This window comes from Nematostella vectensis, chromosome 4 (genome assembly GCF_932526225.1).
Source record: "Nematostella vectensis chromosome 4, jaNemVect1.1, whole genome shotgun sequence".
Taxonomy (NCBI): Eukaryota; Metazoa; Cnidaria; class Anthozoa; order Actiniaria; family Edwardsiidae; genus Nematostella; species Nematostella vectensis.
In genome coordinates this window covers 6,998,738-7,022,399 of record NC_064037.1, presented here as the reverse complement: position 1 = coordinate 7,022,399, position 23,662 = coordinate 6,998,738, and the positions used below count along the sequence as shown (strand labels likewise).

The window sequence follows — 23,662 nt, the reverse complement described above, 5'->3', positions numbered from 1 at the left end:
AATCGGATCTTCAAAGGTCCTCATAGAATTATTTCGATGATTTAAACTACGACTTGAAAAATTAGACGAAAAGCCAGAAACTTTCTAGACATCCTTAAATCACACTGTTAAAAATAAACTTGTCATCGGAGTTTGTATTTAAAAATTAAGTAATATGAGTGTAAATTTGCATCAAAACAGGTAACATAATAAAATTATTATGTGCTAGGACAGTTTTCCGGAGATGGGATATCGAAGGTATCCCGAAAAGGGGACGATGGTCGCGCGAGCAGTTACGATCTGTTGTCGACAACCGTTGTAACTGTCAGACATCGTGAGACAAGCGAGATAGCGGAGTGGGAATATGATCTTCTCCCCTGGATTGTTTTTCACGGGACTGTTTCTATTTCCAATTTCACACACTCTGGTAACATACCTTCTGAAATATGTTCTACCTGGACTCAAATACGTGGAGCGATATGGTGTTAGCACAAGGTATACATTTCTACCACTACTGTATCGATAATTTGTGTTTGTAATCACCAATGCACCGGCTTTTATGGAACTTCAAAATATTTTCTCTTTGCTTAGAGTCGTATCAGGATTACAAGCTATCGCAGCTTCTTTAGTCGGTCTAAAAGCTGTTCTCTCTTGCAACGATATTCTTCATCAGAGGTAAGCAACTGGTCTATAACTTACTTAACTCTTTCCCAAATTCTACTTTTTCATCATTTTACCAGGCTTCCCATGAAATCGTTTTACCTTCTCTCCCATTCATACATTTTCCAATTGCCACAAAGAAGGAGCCAGAGTAAACAAGAATATATGCAGAAGTTTTCGAGGTTTTCTTTGCATATTTGGATTGTGTACATTCCTAATGTCTCGCGGGCAGGTGGCGTTGCAAAGTGAAGCAACAACGCAAGGAAACAAACAGCTAAAATTTGTGGTCCAGTATTCGCTCTTGATTATATAATAGTGATTAGTGTTTGGTGCTCAAGAAATGTGGTGCTTTGTCTAAGTAATTCCTATAAAATCCCGAGGCCATTCTATCTTAGCAAACCTGACCATCTCCAGCTAACGCTGAAATATATTTTTGTATAAGAAACAAAACAAAGAATCCGTTCCGCATTCTTTCATTTTGTCCAAATTATGAATTAAATATGGCAATTGTATCGCAGTCCAGTACAGAACCGATTATTATTGAAATGAATCAAAGAATAAAGGGCTCGATCTCCTAGACGTTTAAACATAAGTAAGGCATTTTGTGTCGATGGAAGTGTGTTCGTATGTGAATTATTAACGAAATTAATTCCATAATTGATATTCTCTTACACGCTTTTCAAGCACAAGCAAAATTGACCTACTCGAATACAAAATAATGTATCCTCACAGCGAGTGCCTTTAAAAGAGCTATTTGTTTTCTTTTTGGTTCAAAGTCAACTTCATAGTTGTTAATAAGTCAGAAACGAGAAGTAGACCCTTGTTCTTTTAAAATTCATATAATTTTATGTGATATTTTATTTTAATGTCAAAGATGTACTTTTAAATTATTGACAATTTTGAAGACGTTTTTTTAGGAGGGGAAAAACTTTTTTTGAAATATCGTTTGTGCTTCTTTCACTGAATATGAAAAATGACAATTTTGCTTAATGAACCACAGCATTATTAATGTATGATTCTAATTCAGAGGATTTGTTAACATGGTTTTGATGTATTTTCACTTTATAAACAAGTATTTGCAATGACACATTTTTGATCATCAGACCATCTGAAAAGAGCTTTCTAGCACCAAAGGTATATAATGAACACAAATTCTTCCTTTCTATTCCATCAAAAATTGCGTTATTTTAGGATTTCCTAAACCCCACATTTACAGATCTCTGGATTCAATTTTCTACGTCTTGAAATTTTCCTCACTGATATTTCTGAAAAAAAAAATTATAAAAATTTGCACATCGTCATGTTCTAGCCCCAGGAGGGACTGACATGATAAAAGACTAACAAGATGATCTATGAAAGTTCGAATAAAGTTCAACTTATAATACCTGTCAACTCTCGCGCATTTGGTGAGAGTCTAAAGATTTTGGCCCTCTTCCACCCCTCCACCCCCAAGGCGAGCACCAGATCTCCCACTTTTAAGCGATTTTTATCTCTTCCAAAAATTATTCTATAGAAAAAGATTTTTGCCTATAATAATTCCCTTTTGTAGTGCAATTCATCTAGCACCCTTGTGAGATCTATAGGTAGAATTTGTTTGCGAACGCTTTCTATACAGCAAACGTCTGAGAGGGTATACCCACCCCTCCCCCCAAAAAATAATATACCCCCACCCCTCCCCCAATAAAATTCTCAGTCATTGAGATTTTTGGAGGTTGACAGGTATGCACCTACAGATAATCTATGTGTCAGGCTGGTAGCCAAGGGGGAGAAGGAGAGGGGGAGGGTCACCAGAAGAACCACCTGACTGTGAAAGTGTCTAAAGAATATTTAATTTTTCTGCTTTAAGCACTGTGGATTTTTCTTTGAAAAAACCTTTTTTTGAAATAAGTGATGCGAAGCAGTAATTGTATCTATATATGTTTCCTTTCAGATTGCTGTTTGTTATAGACTATCTGAGTTTTGGCTTGTCCTACTTCTATTACGATGCAGTTGTAATGTATTATGGAGTCTACCTAAAAGAGAAGATACGGGACCCTAGAACAACTTATTCCTCAGCATGGACGAAATTTTATAAGAAAAAAAAGTTGATCTTCTGGCATCATGTTTTGCTTCCAGTCATTGGATTCCCAATCTCAAATGTAAGTTATCCCTTCATCTAGAAACACTATAGTGCAGCCAGTCTACATTTGAGATCAGGGTTTTACAAGTCTTTTCACCAATCCCCCCCTGCAAAAAGATATCATCCCCCCTGAAAAATGCTAAAAAGGAAGACATGTTGAATAATATGGCCTGCTTTGTTTTCCAGTGCAGAAAGTCAATGAAAGAGTCCAAAACCTTGATTATTTCTTTTACTCTTTCATTGAAGAGCAATACATAGCTTCCCTGCTAGCAGAGGCAGAGGCCTCTGCTAGCAGGGAATACATAGCTAGATGTTCTATCACAAAAATAGAAAAAAATAAGTTGTTTGCACTTGAGAATTTAGAGATCAATTTCCATTCACTGAGTGTGGGTGTCTTCCTAACAAGGGACTGTAGGATAGTCGCGGCTGAAGTATCCTTTGTCAACTACCTACACCCTAAGATTTGTTATCTTTCCTCCTTGATTTTATTTTCTAGTAACACTTAAGAACTTCCCATGCCATTCTTTGAATAACCTTTCATTGTGTTGTTTTATTTCTGTGTTCTACAGTTTTCCTGGATAAGGCAGGACCGCGGCGACTTCTTTATTGGATGTTTGTTTATGTCAGAGATGAGTACTCCTTTTCTGTCCCTTAGAGCAGTATTGGCCAAGGTATGTTGACTCTCCAGCAATTATCTTATTCACATTTTTATAATGTTTTGATAGCTGTTTGAAATGAATTGTAATCTCAAAATAACCACCTAAAAATATTTTACAGTTAAATATGTGGACTAACATATTTTTTCTCTCTCTCTCTCTCTTTCTCACAGCTCGGCAAGAAAAACTCACTGGCATATATTGTAAATGGTGTTACCCTGGCTGTTGTGTTTTTTGTATTTCGCGTTCTTGTCTATCCATACATGTATTGGCGCTTTGCTGTTTACAAAAACATCAGTCTACTGGAGGTTCCTTTCAATATTCCTATCCCATGCAATGTAGCTTGCTTCATGCTTATGTCTCTACAAGTAAACTGGTCCTTTGTGATCATCAAGGGGTGTTTGCGGTACCTCTATCGGCCAGGTGTCAGCAAAGAACCTCCCCCATGTCACACGAGCAGTGATGAAGCACCTGGGGTCCATACAAGGACTGGTGATGCATCAAATTCGAATGGACTGGTCATAGATCATGCACATAAAAATGATTAAAGTGGTACACTTCTGGATGTGATCAGCTCACACAGATGGTTTCCACAAAACATTATTGAAGCTTATTGGCACTTTCTACTTGCGGTGATATCACATCTGCAAGACATTCACATGAAGACTTATCTATATTCCAGATAATATGCAGTTAACATAGATTTTTTAGGCTTAGGTATGCTTACAAAAGGAGACTGGCAGGGATTACAGAATAGCTTTTTCCAGCTTCTCTGTGACATCTGCCACATTAGTGAGAAAACCCAAAACATTTTTAGCAAGTTTTAGCAAGTTGCTTCAAGCATAGAAATGTATGTACTACATTCAGATATTTGAGACAGAACAAGATGCAGAGTTGTGTGTGTATGTGTGCTACCTTTAGGGTAGATGGAAGCTTGCTTAGAATTCAGATGAGCTTTTGCTGTTGTCAACCTCATATCTTGGTAGTGATTAATGGTTCCACCCTGGCCTACTGGAGGCTTAAATTTGGAAGTATACTTTAACAATCCCACTTCCATGCAAGAAATGCCAGAATCATATCTGCCCTGTTTTATATCCTTCAAGTATAATTTAAAAAGCAAGATATAATGGTAGTTCTTGCCATTGCTTGCTATTAATGGAATTTACACCAAATATTTTGAGGGATAGCAGATGGATCGCCTAGCAGTTGAAATATGCCATGTTATTCAAAAATTCAAATTCTTTATAAATTATTATACAGCATGTATATTTGATATGTCATTCGATTCAATTTTCAATATTCGAAGGTTTTCCTTTGACTTGTAAAGAAAACGGTTTCAGATATTTTAAAAGGATTTCAGGTCCTTACATTATTTAAGAATTAAAAGAATGTATTTAATGAATGTGCTTACTAAATATAATGAATTTGTATGCTAATCCAAAATATAGCATACTTTCAAATTTTAAACTTTGATATTGTATATTTCTAAAGTTTTCTTGTTATTCCATTGGTGTTTTTTTTTTAAGAAGTGACTCAAATTTGATAATACATTGATCATTGCTGAGTCTGTGTTAATTCATTTTGCATGAATAATGAGCGGACCACCTTGTGAGTAGAAGCACTGAGTACATCACCATGTGTGTACATGACAAGCACCACATCACCAAGTGTGTACATGACGAGCACCGCACATCATCTAGTGTGTACATGACGAGCACCCCACATCACCTAGTAGACGTGTACATGACGAGCACCACACATCACCTAGTGTGTACATGACAAGCACTGCACATCACCATGTGTGTACATGACAAGCACCACACATCACCTAGTGTGTACATGCCAAGCACTATGCACATCACCTAGTGTGTACATGAAGAGCACCACACATCACCAAGTGTGTACATGAAGAGCACCGCACATCATCTAGTGTGTACATAACGAGCACAGCACATCACCTAGTACACGTGTACATGACAAGCACCACACATCACCTAGTGTGTACATGACAAGCACTATGCACATCATCTAGTGTGTACATGACGAGCACCACACATCGCCTAGTGTGTACATGACGAGCACCACACATCGCCTAGTGTGTACATGACGAGCACCACACATCACCTAGTGTGTACATGACAAGCACCGCACATCACCTAGTGTGTACATGACGAGCACCGCACATTACCTAGTGTGTACATGACAAGCACCGCACATCACCTAGTGTGTACATGACGAGCACTGCACATCATCTAGTGTGCACAAGAGGAGCACCACACATCACCTAGTGTGTAAATGACAAGCACCGCACATCACCTAGTGTGTACATGACAAGCACTATGCACATCACCTAGTGTGTACATGAAGAGCACCACACATCACCAAGTGTGTACATGAAGAGCACCGCACATCATCTAGTGTGTACATAACGAGCACAGCACATCACCTAGTACACGTGTACATGACAAGCACCACACATCACCTAGTGTGTACATGACAAGCACTATGCACATCATCTAGTGTGTACATGACGAGCACCACACATCGCCTAGTGTGTACATGACAAGCACCGCACATCACCTAGTGTGTACATGACAAGCACCGCACATCACCTAGTGTGTACATGACAAGCACCGCACATCACCTAGTGTGTACATGACAAGCACCGCACATCACCTAGTGTGTACATGACAAGCACGGCACATCACCTAGTGTGTACATGACAAGCACCGCACATCACCTAGTGTGTACATGATGAGCACCGCACATCACCTAGTGTGTACATGACAAGCACTGCACATCATCTAGTGTGCACATGAGGAGCACCACACATCACCTAGTGTGTACATGACGAGCACCACACATCACCTAGTGTGTACATGACAAGCACCGCACATCACCTAGTGTGTACATGACAAGCACCGCACATCACCTAGTGTGTACATGACAAGCACCGCACATCACCTAGTGTGTACATGACAAGCCCTGCACACATCACCTAGTGTGTATATGACAAGCACTATGCACATCACCTAGTGTGTATATGACAAGCACTGCACACATCACCTAGTGTGTATATGACAAGCACTATGCACATCACCTAGTGTGTATATGACAAGCACTGCACACATCACCTAGTGTGTATATGACAAGCACTACGCACATCACCTAGTGTGTATATGACAAGCACTGCACACATCACCTAGTGTGTATATGACAAGCACTATGCACATCACCTAGTGTATATATGACAAGCACTGCACACATCACCTAGTGTGTATATGACAAACCGCACATCACCTAGTGTGTATATGACAAGCATTACACATGTCACCTTGTGTGTATATGACAAGCACTATGCACATCACCTAGTGTGTATATGACAAGCACTACACACATCACCTATGTGCACATGACAAGTACTGCACACATCACCTAGTGTGTACATGGCAAGTACTGCAAACATCATATTTACCTAGTGTGTACATGATGAGCAATGCACACCTAGTGTGTACATGCTGCAACAATAGTATAAAAAGTAGTTTTAAAATATTTATGTGGATAAATACTACAATGCTATTGAACTCCAATCTATAAACTGGGAAATCCTAAATAGCATGAGGAAGATGGAATTTGAGGCTGAACAATCAAGATTTTTCCTAGCCTGGTGTAAGTTTAAAAAAAGGTAAAATTGTTTGTAAAGAAAGCCAATAGTTTCAGTTTGGACTTAGTTTCTTTGTCTTAAGATTTCCTCACTTGCCTCATGCTAGTGACAGGCCTGTTGAGTGTTGTTTGTGTTGTTGTGTTGTTTGTGTTGTTTGTGTTGTTGTGTTGTTGCTTGTGTTGTTAGTGTTAATCAAACTGACATAAAATTACAGCGCTACTACAGGGTACTAAAAACAGCATTTATTTACTTTAAGAAATACTTTATTTAGGTATTATGTTTAGGCTTAAGTTATATATGAAAAGCTGAAGTATGTCCCTTTTTAAATAACTCAGCATTCTCTTGATTGCCAGTTTAAAATTAGTGACAAATAGTAAAATAGGAAACATAGTGTACTAAATACAATTCCATTTAAGCCAATCTGGACATTAAATCAAAAAGATTAATGTAATCTTTTTAACAATGTCTAGGTAAATCTGAAACTTTCAGAGTGCAATCTTAACAAAAAACTAAAAAATCCTACGAACCCTAAGTTACAAGAAGAATGTCACAGCAACAATATAAAATTCTAATTGTCCTGCAATCAAAACATGTTACAACCTACACAAACAGAACAAAGTAGGAAGAAATACACCGATAGCAATACAGATGGGGAACAGCATACTAGTGTCGTCATTTGCATAAGGATCTACTGCTTTTGGACCAGAAGTTTTGCGTTGCTTCTTTGGCTTTTCTTCTTTAGATGTGTCTTCTGCTTCCTCTTTCTCCTCTTCTTCATCTTGAGGGCCAGGAAGTGCAGGAAGTTTAGGGACATCTAAAAATGTAAACGGGTGTTTAGATTATGGATGTGAAGACCAAAAAGATTTGCACAAAGTTCTTATTGCAAACCAAAGTATTTAAACTCAAGATCAAATTGGCATATGAAATCAAGTTGATTGTCACCATATACAGTACTACATCAGGATGTAGTACTCACCTTCCAAGGTCCCCTTCATTATTAACATAGCATTGATCTTGGGGTTATCATACACTCCCTATGGAACAAAATTGTTCATCATCAAACAATTTTTACTCTTTTTCAATGTTTGTCTTTATCACTTTGTAAGTTTAATTGCGATTATATCCGGAGTCCTGCACCCCAAGACTCTGTGACCAGAACTCCATAGAGAGTAAAGCATAATATGTATGAATCTGCATTAATACTGATGGATATTAGAAAAAAAATGATATTGACCCTAAAAGCAACAAAACTTTGTTTACAAATCCATATATTCAAGTTCTGTATGCTTCACTTGTAAACAATCAAAAATGTGCTCCATTCCTTAAACAGGCTCCTCTTCTAACTTTGATAGTACATAAGGGATATGTCTCCCGGTAGGCTAGAAAATTGAGCCGGATGAATATGACACAAAGTAGATATTTAACCAGATCCCCCTACCCCAATAATTATAAGGAAATGACCAGAAGGGGCATGACTGTGCCCCCACAATATTTTCTTGATGTTTCTGTATTGTGCCCTCCCCCCTCCCCCCAATCTTACATGGGCTGCTACAGCTCTGCTGAATGCTTAACAATAACAAAATTGAGGATAATAACTAGCGACATACCTTTATAAACTCTACATAAACAGTTCCAGTAAAAGGCATAGTGTTGCCGTTGTGAATCAGCTGATTGTCGCGAATAGTGAAAGGAACATATTCATCATGGGCAATGCCTCTCCCAACTTTCTCATAAATATCTAATCCTTGAATAACTGGATGGGAATTGATTGATACATCAAACACCTGAAATAAAATAAAATAAAAACATTACAACAATTGCCAATAGCTCTTTATTTGATTTTTCAAATAAATAAGAGATATACAGAAGCTTTCTGAAGATTTACAGCTTTACTAAGTCTAATATAAGAACAAGGCCTCTAGTTGATCTGTCCACACATATTATGGAGAAAGCAATGATAGATAACCTTAGAAGAAATTTGGGCAGTTTTATTTCTAAAATTACATAAAAACACATAAATATATATATTTTTTTCATCTGTTATGTGAGAGTTTTCATCAAAAGTGTATACTGATTTGTCTATCTTATACCAATGATGGCATTTGAGGGGCTCACACAAACAGCTTTTCAATAGGAATACTGAAGTGTTTAAAGTGTATGTAGGGAACGAAGAGGATTAAAAAAGTACAAGAAATTGTAATCGATTTTACCATGTTGACTATTATATGATTATTTGTGACACCAAATGTGATATTGTCCTACTGGAGGGTTCAAAATAATGACCGCCTGCTGGCAAAAGCCAGCTGTTTTCTGGTCTTTGATGGCTCTTTTTTTTTTCTTTATTCCCCTCTCTTATTTTAAGTATGCAGGCTTTTTTTCCACCAAAATCCACAAAGCTAGCAAAATCTAGCAATTTAAAAAAAATTATTTTGAACCCTATACTGTACACAAGCAAGTGGAAAATTTCTATTTCAATGACATCACGAAATCCATTTATGCTTCCACTATCTAAATAAAGAAAGAACATTTCTTCACATTATTCAAGAAAATTAAAACAACTACCCACAATTAGCTCCTTGAGCGGTTACCGCTCATCTATCCACTGTGTGTTTATAGTGACAGCTGGTGCAACTAATGAACTAAACTAAAGAACTGAGATGATAATCAACAACAATATGAATGGATTCACAAGTTAAAAAGGCAAGAGAAAGGACGAGATAAACAAAAAAAAGTCGGAAAGACAATATTAGGGTGCCATTTTTTTTAGGTGTGACAAACAGGTGTAAAACTTAGAGCAGAAGTTCACTTATTGTGAACGATTTAATGAAAAAAGTTTTAAAAACAGTTAAAGGAATAATCTCTTCATTTTTATTTGTAAGGAAAATATAAATTTACCCGTCGGTAAGAAGGGTTTATGAGTTTAGGAGAAAGCGTATAAACAAGAAGTAATCTCATTTGAATGTTTGCTGTGCCGCTCTAAGTGAGAGTCGTGTTTAATCATGATTGACCAAGAAAAAAATAAATAATTCAAGCTACATAATAACGCTTTAAAATGTGGCATTATCTAAAATTTATAACCTCTAGTCCACAGGATCCATGACTAAATTTGTGATATATAAGAGTATTTTTTACATAGCATTCTTACCTTCAATCTAGGAGCTTGAAAGTAGACTTCACAAAACTTTAACACTAATACATATTCGCCGTTTTCCTTGATCGGAACGGTATAGCCAAAATTAGAGAGATGGTATCTTTCTGTCTGGTAGAGTATTTGGTCTGGAGGTGCTACTCGACCGATCGTCAGCATTTTCCCGTAGTCCGAGGAGACCCCTACTGTCAATTTATCCGCTTGGTAGTGGACGCCGTTTAGATCCGTGTGAGCCGGTCCTCCGCTATTTACCGCGTAAACCACTTCGCCGGTCGACCAAACCTCGCCGGAAAACACACCAATGACAAGAACAAAAATCAGTTCACATACTAGGTTATCCATTGCGTTAAGATGTGTTCAGAATCAGCAAAAATAAGCTGGAATGGATAACACTGAATGTGCGGTCCCCAAAGCAATTTAGTATTTGAAAAGAAAAACTGAAAACCGAGGAGGACTGGGTCCACAGCTGTAATTCTTGCATGCGTACTTCCAGATTTGTACAGTTTTTATTCGACGACTCCATGGATATCTTACTCTTATAGTTATCTTATCTCTCTGAAATAAAATTTGAATTCTAAAAATTTTGCGGAAAAAACAGAATTATAATTTGATAATTTGTTTCTTTATACATTTCGGGTAGCCTGTGGATGCCGGAAGACTAACTGGAAATCTTGGGTTACCTGTCTTAAACGAAATCGAGGCTTCAGCTTTCCCTTCCCTCTTTTCTCATAAAATGGCGGCCATCAAATCGCTCAACCCAAAAGCTGAAGTCGCTCGCTCAGCAGCAGCGCTTAGCCTTAATATAACGGCAGCCAGAGGACTTCAAGATGTACTGAAGACAAATTTAGGCCCGAAAGGGACCATGAAAATGTAAGTAACTTCGCGTACAGTAAGCACAAAAATCTAAAGCTACAAACACGTGCGCCCGGTGAAATTTGACAACGAGCGAATCTTTAGATAAGCGATTTCTTTTCACGATTCCTTGACAACTATACTTAATATCTGATGTAATATTACTCATTCATTGTAATAAAATTTCAAGGTTGATAAGTTGTTCAGGAAAGTACATCACTGTTAAATTATACTCACTCTTACTTGGCTGTCAAAGATTATTTGTGTACTGTTAAAAAACACCCTATTTCCCGAACTCTTTGCTGTGAATAAGATCAACTACTCAGCCTAGAACCTTGATGTTTGGTGGTGGATTATTTATGACAGTTGAATCGAGTAAACCTGGGTATAGTTGTACTTTAATAAAAGCTTTCTTGAGTTCACCATTCGGCTTAGCAACCTGTCTTTTTCTATAAGGCGTGTCGGAATGTCTGTTCAGGGTTCAAAATAACTTTTTTAAATCTGCTAGATTTTGCCGGCTTTCTGGAATTTTGTGGCAAAAAAACGCCTGCATCCTCAAATTATGAAAGGGGAATACAGAAAAAAAAGAGCCAGCAAAGACCAGAAGACAGCCGGCTATGGCTGGCAGCTGGCCGCTATTTTGAACTCTGCTGTTTGTATTAAGTATATCAACGATTCCTGTAGAACAACCAAGAGAAGAATGAACTTCATGCAATTTTTAAGAAATATGATAGAGTGAACATGATGAAATTTGGATATCTTAGTACCATATTGTTTTTTTTTTAGGTTGGTATCTGGATCAGGTGATATAAAGTTGACTAAGGATGGAAACGTGTTGTTGCATGAAATGGTGAGAAATAAAAAAATGCATTGTCTTAGTTTATAAAAGTGAGCATAGTTATATTGTCATTTGCAAGCATAATAACCACTGTATTGTACGCCATACAAATGGGGTTGACCCAGGTTTCTTTCAGAGAAGGGGGCGATAGACCTTACCCTCAGACGGTAGTGTTACCTTCTCTCCCAGTCCAATAAAGGCCCACTGGTACTCATAGTGATATTTATTAGAAGGAAGTGAATTGTTTGGTAAAAAGGAATGATTTTAAGGGCGGTTACAAGCTACCAAATGTCAAGAATACAAAGGCAACTAGTGGATTACATGGTAATCAGGGCTTCTGGAATAACGAGAGAAAAAACTCAAAATTACACAGGATTCTTTGCTAAATTACGCGCTAAATTACGCGCTAAATTACGCGGAAAATCAATCATTACGCGCTAATTTATGCTGGATTTTGCAATACATTTTTCTTTAAAAATCAAAATTTTGCCGGATTCTTTACTGAATTACGCGCTAAATTACACGGAATATCAACTGTTACGCCCAAACTACATTTTGTACCGAAGGAAAGCACGAAATAACTTGAAGGGGTTATTTTTTTTGCGTGAAAATATCTTAGGCAAGTTTTCATTGGCTCCTAGCCACCAGCCAATTAACCCTTTCAGGCCTAAGTTTCCAGAACTGACAAATGACCCCCTGTTCTGAATTAATTAACCTCACACAACTCAAGTTATAGTCACCTTCAAACATTGCTTTATTGTAAGGAAACTACTGATTATTGTAGCTAACAATATAGAAATTGCTTACTCCCCATATAATAATTATTCTTTTAAGCCTAAAATGGGGTCAAACAAGCTTGGTTTAAGAGAATTACAAAGCAATGAAAATCATGTTTTTGAATTTCCCGCCACTAAAACACCTATTGTACAGTCTTTGTCAAGAGAACAATTTACTATACCTTAGCAGAAAGTTATAGAAACTAAAATTCAGTGGCATGGAGTATTAAACTAAGCTCTAATGTTATTGCTGTCCTTTCATCAAGCAGGGGAATGTCCGTATTTCAGTTTATTTCTTGTCGTCTCTGCGCTGCTGGTGCCATTCACGAAAGCAGTCTCCCACGCACAAGTGAACATCACACTTTCGGCACCCGTTTCGCGTTTCCTTTGCACGTTTCACTGCCTTATTTCCAGCTTTTAGGCGCTTGTTTTTAGATTGGCAGTTTTTACAGGCTTTCGCCTTGTCTGCCAATTTCTCCGAAAAGTGCTCGACATCCGCGATAACCGGGAGAACGCACGGACGTCCGACTCGCTGTCTTCCCTCGTAAGTTCCAATGAGGCTCTTTGCAAGTGCAAGTCTAAACTCGAAGTTAGTAAGTTTCGCTTCAGCACTCTGGCCATGGAGCTGCCATGCATTGATTATTGAGATGTCCATGTAAAAATAAAATAAATATTTCCACCATTTCACGTGTCGTCTCGAGGATACCGTATAGTATGAGCGATGCTGATCGCTGAGGTCAACAATGCCCATCATGATGGTGATGCCGAGAAACGCCTTCAGTTCTTTGACTGTTAGAGGTTTGATGTTTCTCTCTTTGTCGAACCAATTCGCGTCCTTAGCTTTCTTCCTTCCTTCGTCGTCAAACTCGTCAGTGTTGCATTGAAACGCATACTTATTAGTCTCGGTCACAATGAGTTCTATCACCTCTGAGTTGAAAAACAACTCAGAGAAAGATAGGGGAGACAAGTTTCCAGGTAGGTTTTTCGGGCCGCATCTAGGAGTGAAGTCAGGAATAGAGATCGGCGAAGAATTTCTCGAAAAATCTCGTCTTGAATGTCTTCGCTCTCGTGGCCTTCATCTTCGGAAAAGCTATCCGAGCTTGAACCGCCAATTTCTTGGCTTTCAAAGCCCTCAAACTCTTCATCATCGGACTCTCCGAAGATATCTTCAAACCATGAATCCATTTGGTCAAAATGGAGTTCAAAACAGTGTAAAAAACGGTGATTTATCACAGTAGATATTGTTCGAATGATCGCAAGTTGTATAAGAAAGTTGTGTGAAATTTCACGCTCTATCTACTGAAGCACATGGCATTCCCATATAAGGAAGTGGTAAAGAGTTATTGGTCAGTTTTTAAAGGTCACTAGGGAAAACGTCAAATGACGTTCACCGTAAGATAACGCTATGTAACGCAACACGTCATTTGACGTTCACCGGCCTGAAAGGGTTAAAAAAGGTATATTATTATTAATCCTAGGCCTTCGCGATTCAGCAAAGAACGGCTAGTCATTTTATTTGTTTTTGAAGTTCAGTTCGAAACATCGCATTACAAAGAATATCTCTCTTTTTTTACAAGTAACAGAGGTAAGAACCCTAAAAGAACACATCAGCTGTGCAATTAAATGTTTTGTCTTTCAAAATTTAGCCAAATTACGCATAAATTTGTGGATTGCGTGGATTACACGAAAAAGCCAAATTACACGCTTCCGCACAAGCGCGTAATTTCAGAAGCCCTGGGTAATGTGCTAATATGGTCGTAATATGATCAAACCACTAGGTAAATAACTAAACAATCAAATGTCTCTATGTAAAGTCCATTGCGTGACAACACGGTGTACTGATGTGAATGTCTAGACAATGCTTACTTTACTTTAAATGCAAATACTTTCCTCCTCCTTCTTTGATTTTCATGTCTATTTTTATCTCAACAGCAAATCCAGCATCCCACAGCATCACTGATTGCGAGAGTTGCCACTGCTCAGGTATGCAATATTAAGGTTTTACTGCTAACTGTTGATGATGCTCATTGCTACAAAGACCCTGTTATTATAAACAAGAATTATAGGGCAGTACTGTGGGTTTCATCTCTAATTTGCAGACTTATTATGAAATTAGGCAATTTTGAAATAGACCATCATAGTGATTCCCATAACTCATCTGTTTCATATTTTTTTATTATTGTGATACCCTATGATACTGTTTATATATTTTTTTTTTGTTACTTAATTTGTGATATTTTGATATTTCCCAGGATGACATTACTGGTGATGGAACTACATCCAATGTCATGATAATTGGGGAACTCTTAAAACAGGTATGTGCAGAATATTGTGACAACTACTGTGACTAATTTTGAATTTCTAGCGTTGTAAAATTGACAGTTTTTTTGACAGTAGAATAACCCTTTAATTGACCAGTCTAGCAGATATTGGAATAGCACAGGCTGGTACATATTATTAATCATGAGTATTTTTAGATGATGATGCTAACAAATGTGTGCTCTTGACAGGCTGACCTTTATGTATCCGAGGGATTGCATCCAAGGCTTGTTACAGAAGGATTTGAAGTGGCAAAGAAGAAAGCACTTGAGGTAAAAACTAAACAGCAGATAATCCCCCTTCCTTCCTCCCACCCACCCACAAAAACACACTGGTTTTTTTTAGAAGAATTTGAGGGGAAAGTTATATGTGCTAAAGCTACTTTCTATTAAGTCTTAGCAATCTTTAGCATTTAAGCTTGAAAATGTCAAAATTCCTATTAGGGCAATATGCCTCAGACCACCTACTGTATATCCAGATAATCTTCAATCCAAATATTTTGTCTCAGAATTTTGTCTTGAGCCCCTTCCCTCAAAAGAGTTTTATTATTCCGGTTATATTTATTGATGAAGACTTTAAATAATGTTGCTCAATCTTCTTACAGGTCCTTGAAGAAGTAAAAGTGAGCCGAGAAATGGATAGAGACACTCTGATTAATGTTGCCAAGACATCTCTTCGGACTAAAGTCAGGACTGAGCTGGCTGATTTACTAACAGAGGTAAGCTTCAAGCATACCCAGTAAAACCTTTAACAGCAGAAATATAAGGATGGAATGTAATTCCAACAAATTGCACACAATTTTTTCTAACAGAAGATGTCTCAATGTAAGTCTCTGTGTCTAATAAGAGAGCAATCAACATCAACACATACAAGTTGCTAAATTTTTTTGTTAGATGTTATTTAGAGTGACACAGGATGATTGCATTTTGTTGTTAATGCTGTTTACCGTATTGTGGCACACTGTTACATCAAAGATTGTTGTAGATGTTGTTTATTGGGACACCCTATTTTCATAGGTTGTGGTAGATGCCGTACTGACCATCAGAAAGCCCAAGAAGCCCATTGATCTTCACATGGTGGAGGTTATGGAGATGCGGCACAAGACAGACTCTGATTCAAAGTAAAGACAAATATTGGATGTTACTTATTACAAATCACTGAATTAGTATTTTTATTTGTGCTTTATTCATACACTTCGCTTCAGTATAAATAAACAGGCCCTCACAGGCCTGAATTGAATTACCCTCTGAGTTGGGAAATTGAAACTTGCATCTGAAAACTATGTTATACTGAATGAACCAATTAGAACATCTGTTTTGTATGTCTCGTGTGCCCCTTACAAATTATAATGAGCACATCTCCTTAAAGGATAATTTCCCCTATAATTCTTCTCTGTGTTCTGTCACACAGACTGGTGAAAGGACTGGTAATGGACCATGGAGCAAGACACCCTGACATGAAGAAGATGGTGGAGGATGCTTTTATTCTTACCTGTAATGTCTCCATGGAGTATGAAAAGAGGTGGGTGGCTGTGATCTTTGTTTGTGCAGTTATGCCTACTGCACAGTAGTGACATAACGACATAACATAGGCGCGCAATATTTTAAGCCTAAGATAACAACATAGAGATAGTGAGACAAATGAAAAAAACAATTATCTTATGTGGTTATTTTCATGTCATTATGTTGGGCTTATGTCAAAATGTTGAACCATTCACACTTGAACATTATGAACATAAGGGTGCACACGCCTATGTCATTATGTTGTTATGTCACTAGTGTGAACCAGGCATTATACTCTGGTAACTATGCCTCATGCAAAAAGGAACCTTCTGTGGCTGCCTCTTATTAGGGGCCACAAGGTCACACAAGTAATTCAAGCTGTTGTTTTGTTCTTGTGTGAATGTGCTGATCAGAAACCTCAAGCACAAGCAAAAACATTTTAATGTTGTCTACATTTTAAATGCCTGAGGCTCATAGTCGACACATGAAAATAAAGTCTGGTATCCAAATACACACAGGCATTACACTTGGGTCCTCTCAAGAACTGATCTTCACATTTGTTTTTTTATTTTATTTTATAGTGAAGTAAACTCTGGCTTTTTCTACAAGAGTTCAGAGGAGAGAGAGAAGCTTGTTGCAGCAGAACGCAAGTTCACTGATGATAAAGTACAGAAGATTATTGATCTCAAGAAGCAGGTGCAGTAAATTGATACTTGGTTATGTTTATAGGGTGCCAATCAAATAAACTTCTAATAAGTGTTTCAGGGTTTGTCATCCTCATGTAATAGTACATGGGGCTTGTGATGCTCTTGCGTAACACCAAGCCATTCACTCAATAGACACCAAAAATCTCATATCCGAAACGTTTTTAAACGTTTAAAAATCCTGCATCTTTGCTAATCATATGTGGTGCTTAAAAACATTATTGGAAGCTGAGAGTTTTTATGGCAATGCAAACAATATTGTTTTGAAACCTTAAAAGAATGTAAAATCATGGAAATTATCCTGGATTCTTTCAAATATTTTGTATACAGTTGCTTGTTTTCTTAAACACTTCACGTTTGTTGTGCAGGTCTGTGAGGGCAACAATAAAGGCTTTGTAGTGATTAACCAAAAGGTATGGTCTGGATTTTCCCAACATTCTCAATTTAACAAGAGTTAATAAGAGCTCATCTTTCTCTAGCAGTTACAGCCTGACAGTTGATAAGAGTGGTCATGGTTATTGTTAACTCATTATTGGACCAAAGGATTTATCAAAAGATGTATTAAAAAAAAAACAGATTTAGTTCTCCTAACGAATGATTGCAAATGATGAAGACTGATGACAAGAAATACTCAACTCTTATTGACATGCATTAATGGCATACGTGAAACTGACATATGCTAATCACAAAACGTTCACATGGAAGTGAGGCATAAATCAATATAACACTTTGAGAGGCCAGAGCCTCCTGTCAAGCACCTCTGCACTGAACTCCGCTGGTCACCAAATAGAGACACGTTTGAGGCTCTGGAACCAGGGTAGAATGGCAAAATCTCTCATTGACCCTAATGTCAAATTTGAGTCAACAAGAGCGCTAGAATGCACACTAACACATTTGTACGAGCAGAAACGCTCACTAACTCTCCTCTCTTTTTGATCAACATTTTATTAGCCAGTCCATGATTAAATCTAAACACTGTCCTGATCTGTCCAAGGACATGTTGAGTCTTTTTTGTCACTACCGCTGAGATTGGATTACCTACTCTTTTCTTGCATACAGTAGTGTGTGTTGTGTTGTGATGTACATACTAATGTTTGTACTATTTGTATGAATCCCCAGGGCATTGACCCATTCTCTCTAGACATGCTGGCCAAGGAGGGTGTTGTGGCACTGCGCCGAGCCAAGAGAAGAAACATGGAAAGGTAGCACCAGTGACACCAGTCTTGCCTTTAGAGTTCTTATAACCCTATATCTATTGAGTCATCCAAAAACCATCCTACTCATGCACATAGCCAGGGTCTGCCTAGGGGGTGGAGGGAAAGCCCAACCGAAAAACACTACTTTTTTTAATTGAAGGGGATATGCAACCTTTGCCCAAACCTAGCCATGCACCTACAACTGCACAATTTTGATAAGTACCTACATACTGCTCCAGTAACTAGTGCCAATATCCATGATGATATAGTCCATTATACCTGTACCACACTTGATGAGGCATAACTTCGTCACTACCTCTGAGAAGGATTGGCACAACAGGTGACCATGACAAATAGGAGCTTAAGGTGCTTATAGTCACAGAATTCTGTGTTGCCCCTCTTAGAATCCCCCTGGCTTGCGGAGGACTTGCCATCAACTCTGTGGAAGATTTGACCCCTGATGTCCTTGGGCATGCTGGACTTGTCTATGAACATGTGTTGGTGAGTGTCAGATGGTCCCTTTTTGGGGAGGGAGGGGGGGAGAGGATGGGGGTAGGCGTTATCCACTGATGTCCTTGGGCATGCTGGACTTGTCTACGAACATGTGTTGGTGAGTGTCAGATGGTCCCTTTTTGGGGAGGGGGGGAGGATGGGGGTAGGCGTTATCCACGGATGTCCTTGGGCATGCTGGACTTGTCTATGAACATGTGTTGGTGAGTGTCAGATGGTCCCTTTTTGGGGAGGAGGGGGGGAGAGGATGGGGGTAGGCGTTATCCACTGATGTCCTTGGGCATGCTGGACTTGTCTATGAACATGTGTTGGTGAATATCAGATGGTCCCTTTTTGGGGAGGGGTGGGGGAGAGGATGGGGGTAGGCGTTATCCACTGATGTCCTTGGGCATGCTGGACTTGTCTACGAACATGTGTTGGTGAGTATCAGATGGTCCCTTTTTGGGGAGGGGGGGGAGAGGATGGGGGTAGGCGTTATCCACTGATGTCCTTGGGCATGCTGGACTTGTCTATGAACATGTGTTGGTGAGTGTCAGATGGTCCCTTTTTGGGGAGGGGGGGAGAGGATGGGGGTAGGCGTTATCCACTGATGTTCTTGGGCATGCTGGACTTGTCTATGAACATGTGTTGGTGAGTATCAGATGGTCCCTTTTTGGGGAGGGGGGGGGGAGAGGATGGGGGTAGGCGTTATCCACTGATGTTCTTGGGCATGCTGGACTTGTCTATGAACATGTGTTGGTGAGTATCAGATGGTCCCTTTTTGGGGAGTGGGGGGGAAGGATGGGGGTAGGCGTTATCCACTGATGTTCTTGGGCATGCTGGACTTGTCTATGAACATGTGTTGGTGAGTGTCAGATGGTCACTTTTTGGGGAGGGGGGGGGGGAAGAGGATGGAGGTAGGCGTTATCCACTGATGTCCTTGGGCATGCTGGACTTGTCTATGAACATGTGTTGGTGAATATCAGATGGCCCCTTTTTGGGGAGGGGTGGGGGAGAGGATGGGGGTAGGCGTTATCCACTGATGTCCTTGGGCATGCTGGACTTGTCTATGAACATGTGTTGGTGAGTATCAGATGGTCCCTTTTTGGGGAGGGGGGGAGAGGATGGGGGTAGGCGTTATCCACTGATGTTCTTGGGCATGCTGGACTTGTCTATGAACATGTGTTGGTGAGTGTCAGATGGTCCCTTTTTGGGGAGGGGGGGGGAGAGGATGGGGGTAGGCGTTATCCACTGATGTTCTTGGGCATGCTGGACTTGTCTATGAACATGTGTTGGTGAGTATCAGATGGTCCCTTTTTGGGGAGGGGGGGGAGAGGATGGGGGTAGGCGTTATCCACTGATGTCCTTGGGCATGCTGGACTTGTCTATGAACATGTGTTGGTGAGTATCAGATGGTCCCTTTTTGGGGAGTGGGGGGGAGGATGGGGGTAGGCGTTATCCACTGATGTCCTTGGGCATGCTGGACTTGTCTATGAACATGTGTTGGTGAGTGTCAGATGGTCCCTTTTTGGGGAGGGGGGGGGAGAGGATGGGGGTAGGCGTTATCCACTGATGTCCTTGGGCATGCTGGACTTGTCTATGAACATGTGTTGGTAAGTGTCAGATGGTCCCTTTTGGGGGAGGGGGGGGAGAGGATGGGGGTAGGCGTTATCCACTGATGTCCTTGGGCATGCTGGACTGGACTCTGAATACGTTTATCAGATGATTCCTTTCAAGAAAAGGATGGGAACCTAAAGGAGGGGTGGGGATTGATTGTGCTCTTGGACAAACTGGAAAGAGTTGTCAATGTTACCCTGTGTATCCTGGTTAGTATGTAGATTGAGAAAGAGGCGGGGCATCATTCCAGTCATTTAGCAATTATTTCTTTCAATGATGATGATATTCCATTATGTCTGACTAATTTGGATGAGACATAACTTCGTCACTACCTCTGAGCTAGATACAGTAAGCACTGCATGTCTGGTATGCATTGTGACAGTGCTGATACTGACAGTTGTCCTCTACTATCCACATAATTCCCTGATCTAGGGAGAAGACAAGTACACTTTTATAGAAGACTGCAAGCACCCTGAGTCTGTCACTATCCTAATAAAAGGTTGGTACAAGACCCCTTACAGTTGTCATTATTAACTGCCACTGTCTCCACTCGCCACATGGAACAGAGACACATTAACACAGTGGGGGCCTCTGCTTGAGAGGAATTTCTTGCACCAGAAAGTTTCAATAATCTTGCTTATTTGCAAGCTGTTTTTTGGACCGGAGCTTGAAGATATGTCCTTAGTGTCTGCCCAACTGGAACATGGCAATTCGAAACTGGGCTATTCTCATGCCTGCAAAATGATCAGACCATTGTAAACTGTTAAACCTTTTTGTTTTATATGAACCTTTTTTATAAGAACGTCAAGCCGGAGAGTACACAAATTTTAAGAATATGCTAAGAACATGCCGAGGCTCAAATAGCAGAAAAAAAATTTCTTTTTTTAGTCCCGATGGTTTTAAAATGCAGAATCATACCTTATTATTGCTATTGATCATTAGTGTAATTCTCTTCCTAATAATTCATTGGGTATATTCTTATATATACTAAAATGTAAGAACACCATAAGAACATATTCAGCCTGAAAATGTCCCAAAAATAAGAACGGCCCAGCCTCAACTCAAAATTAGACGTTTTTATAAAAAAGAGTGTATTCGTTGACAGTGATAGATTTCCTCTGTATACAAGCAGCAGCAACTCTGCCCAACATATTTGTTTTTACTTGATGCTGTATTTAGATGTCTCTATCTAAAACAAGCCTTGCTTAGTCACTCAATAGTACTGTACTGTATGTCTACTGATTACAGTAAGACTATTCTCAAGTTTACATTTTGTCTTACAAGGTCCTAACAAACACACCCTGAGCCAGATCAAGGATGCGATCCGTGATGGCTTAAGAGCTGTCAAGAATGCAATTGAGGATGGTAAGATAGTTTCGAATATTGCAGAAATACCAAAACACTCAAACACTCATGTATGTAATATTTAATTGTTGTCTCTAGGGTGTGTTGTGCCAGGCGCTGGTGCCTTGGAGATCGCAATACATGCAGCTTTGATAGATTTTAAAAAGACAGTCAAAGGTCGGGCACGACTGGGCGTTCAAGTAAGTGTGGGAGAATGAGTTATCGATATAAAATTTTTGAGCAAGGGCCAAACCCACTCTCACCTTCCATTATAATACACCTGTCTCAAAGTGGAAGTGATACTTCAATAGTGCAATTTCAATTAACCCTAACACCATGCAACAACTTGCGTTTAGGTCACAAACTGATTTTTAATTGGCATGATATTTTTATTTCCAGGCATTCGCTGACGCCTTGCTCGTGATTCCCAAAACCCTGGCTCAGAACTCTGGGTTTGATCCTCAGGAGACTATGGTCAAGTTACTGGTAAATGCCTTTGTTAGGATTTTCTTTCTCTTACTGTTTCGTTGGCATTGCACATGCACTGAAACATGAGACGGCTTAGCCATCGAGCGTATGATATGTAGACAGTCATATCCTTTCCACTGTATATTATCTGAGGACTAATCTAATCACCCTGTTCTGTTTGTTTAGGAGGAGTATGCTGATAGCAACACACCAGTTGGTGTTGACCTTTCCTCAGGTAATAGCATTTAACAGTGCATGGTAACCTTAACGCCCGATCCAGAATTTTCTTGAAGGGGGAGGGGGTTACCTACCTTTGGACAACCTGATTGTTTTCTTGCCATCATTGTCTAGGTGAAGCTATGATTCCAGCTTATGCGGGCGTGACCCATGATTCGCGAACTTATCTCTTTTGCCTGCAGTGGGGTCTGCCATAGCTATCTGATTGTAATCTTGTCATTTTCGTTTAGGTGAAGCTATGATACCAGCCGATGCGGGCGTGTGGGATAACTATCGGGTCAAACGGCAGCTTCTGCACTCGTGGTAAGATGCATACTTGCGTTATAAGGGTTCGGAATTTTACCAATTTTACATTCTTTCGAAAAACACTTCGACTCCACAGTACTACCTGGACCCATGTGACCAAACACAGTATCTCTTGCCTGATCGTTCGATATCTTCTTCTGTGGATCCTTCTCATGAAAGTTGTGTTGTGTTTTAGTACTGTGATTGCCAGCAATCTTCTATTGGTCGACGAAGTGATGCGAGCTGGCATGTCATCGCTCAAAGGAAATTAACCCCATTCTCCCCCCCCCCCCCCCATTAGTGTGATATTGTAAAGCACTCCACACCTATTTGGCGCTGCTTTATCTGATTGGCTGCGTCACGAATACAGATGCACACCCCCGTCTCAAAAAGGTCCGTTAATATTGGAACTTTGTAATATTGAGCCTTGTGAAGATTGTTAGAGAATCTTGCGCAATTAAAAGCAATTATTATTCCTGAATGTACATGTTGTTTTGACTTATTTTTAACGTACTACTGGTTAAGGAGGGACGAAGGTACCGCAAAGAAAGGCAACGGAGAAAACAATAGAAAGGACGTGAAATGTACTCTATGCCTTTCAGCCATTTTCCTCCAAACTACAACGTGAAAACTCCAGCTTCGAACTTCGTTTCGGAAATAGCAACCTGTACCCTGGCTTCTATCCCTACCGAAAACCCTTAAACGATGTGAAAGCCGGCAGGGGCCTTGCAACTCTGGGGGCGACAGGCCTCTGACCACCAGAGACTGGACATGCGCGCCCATAGTGGGTTGCCGGGTTTCCTTAGTTG

At 39.6% G+C, this 23,662-nt stretch overlaps 3 protein-coding genes across 5 annotated transcripts; 2 read left to right on the top strand and 1 right to left on the bottom strand.

Moving 5' to 3' along the window:
* The first annotated feature begins 194 nt into the window (after nucleotides 1–194).
* On the top strand, nucleotides 195–4,978 carry LOC5519598 (TLC domain-containing protein 3A). Its single transcript, XM_001639519.3, has 5 exons — nucleotides 195–474; nucleotides 571–654; nucleotides 2,570–2,777; nucleotides 3,328–3,429; nucleotides 3,588–4,978. The coding sequence occupies exons 1-5, from the start codon at nucleotides 344–346 to the stop codon at nucleotides 3,960–3,962; spliced, it is 900 nt and encodes a 299-aa protein (XP_001639569.2). The 5' UTR covers nucleotides 195–343; the 3' UTR covers nucleotides 3,963–4,978.
* A 2,327-nt stretch (nucleotides 4,979–7,305) lies between these two features.
* On the bottom strand, nucleotides 7,306–10,667 carry LOC5519596 (malectin-A). Of its 2 annotated transcripts, XM_001639426.3 has the most exons (4): nucleotides 10,224–10,666; nucleotides 8,686–8,862; nucleotides 8,055–8,112; nucleotides 7,306–7,892 (listed from the first exon to the last, which is right to left on the bottom strand). In XM_001639426.3, the coding sequence occupies exons 1-4, from the start codon at nucleotides 10,566–10,568 to the stop codon at nucleotides 7,672–7,674; spliced, it is 801 nt and encodes a 266-aa protein (XP_001639476.3). In that variant the 5' UTR covers nucleotides 10,569–10,666; the 3' UTR covers nucleotides 7,306–7,671. The 2 variants fall into 2 exon arrangements, with proteins under 2 accessions (XP_001639476.3, XP_048583094.1); XM_048727137.1 differs by lacking the exon at nucleotides 8,055–8,112 and having other exon boundaries at nucleotides 10,224–10,667.
* A 255-nt stretch (nucleotides 10,668–10,922) lies between these two features.
* On the top strand, nucleotides 10,923–23,334 carry LOC5519595 (T-complex protein 1 subunit zeta). 2 transcript variants are annotated; one of them, XM_048727135.1, is made up of 19 exons: nucleotides 10,923–11,096; nucleotides 11,865–11,928; nucleotides 14,625–14,675; nucleotides 14,945–15,007; nucleotides 15,203–15,283; nucleotides 15,616–15,729; nucleotides 16,028–16,131; nucleotides 16,422–16,532; nucleotides 17,095–17,209; nucleotides 17,586–17,630; nucleotides 18,337–18,419; nucleotides 18,818–18,914; nucleotides 20,952–21,018; nucleotides 21,804–21,884; nucleotides 21,963–22,063; nucleotides 22,263–22,349; nucleotides 22,518–22,566; nucleotides 22,799–22,871; nucleotides 23,050–23,334. In XM_048727135.1, the coding sequence occupies exons 1-19, from the start codon at nucleotides 10,960–10,962 to the stop codon at nucleotides 23,123–23,125; spliced, it is 1,599 nt and encodes a 532-aa protein (XP_048583092.1). In that variant the 5' UTR covers nucleotides 10,923–10,959; the 3' UTR covers nucleotides 23,126–23,334. The 2 variants fall into 2 exon arrangements, with proteins under 2 accessions (XP_048583092.1, XP_048583093.1); XM_048727136.1 differs by lacking the exons at nucleotides 22,799–22,871; nucleotides 23,050–23,334 and adding an exon at nucleotides 22,683–22,781.
* Nucleotides 23,335–23,662: the final 328 nt, after the last annotated feature.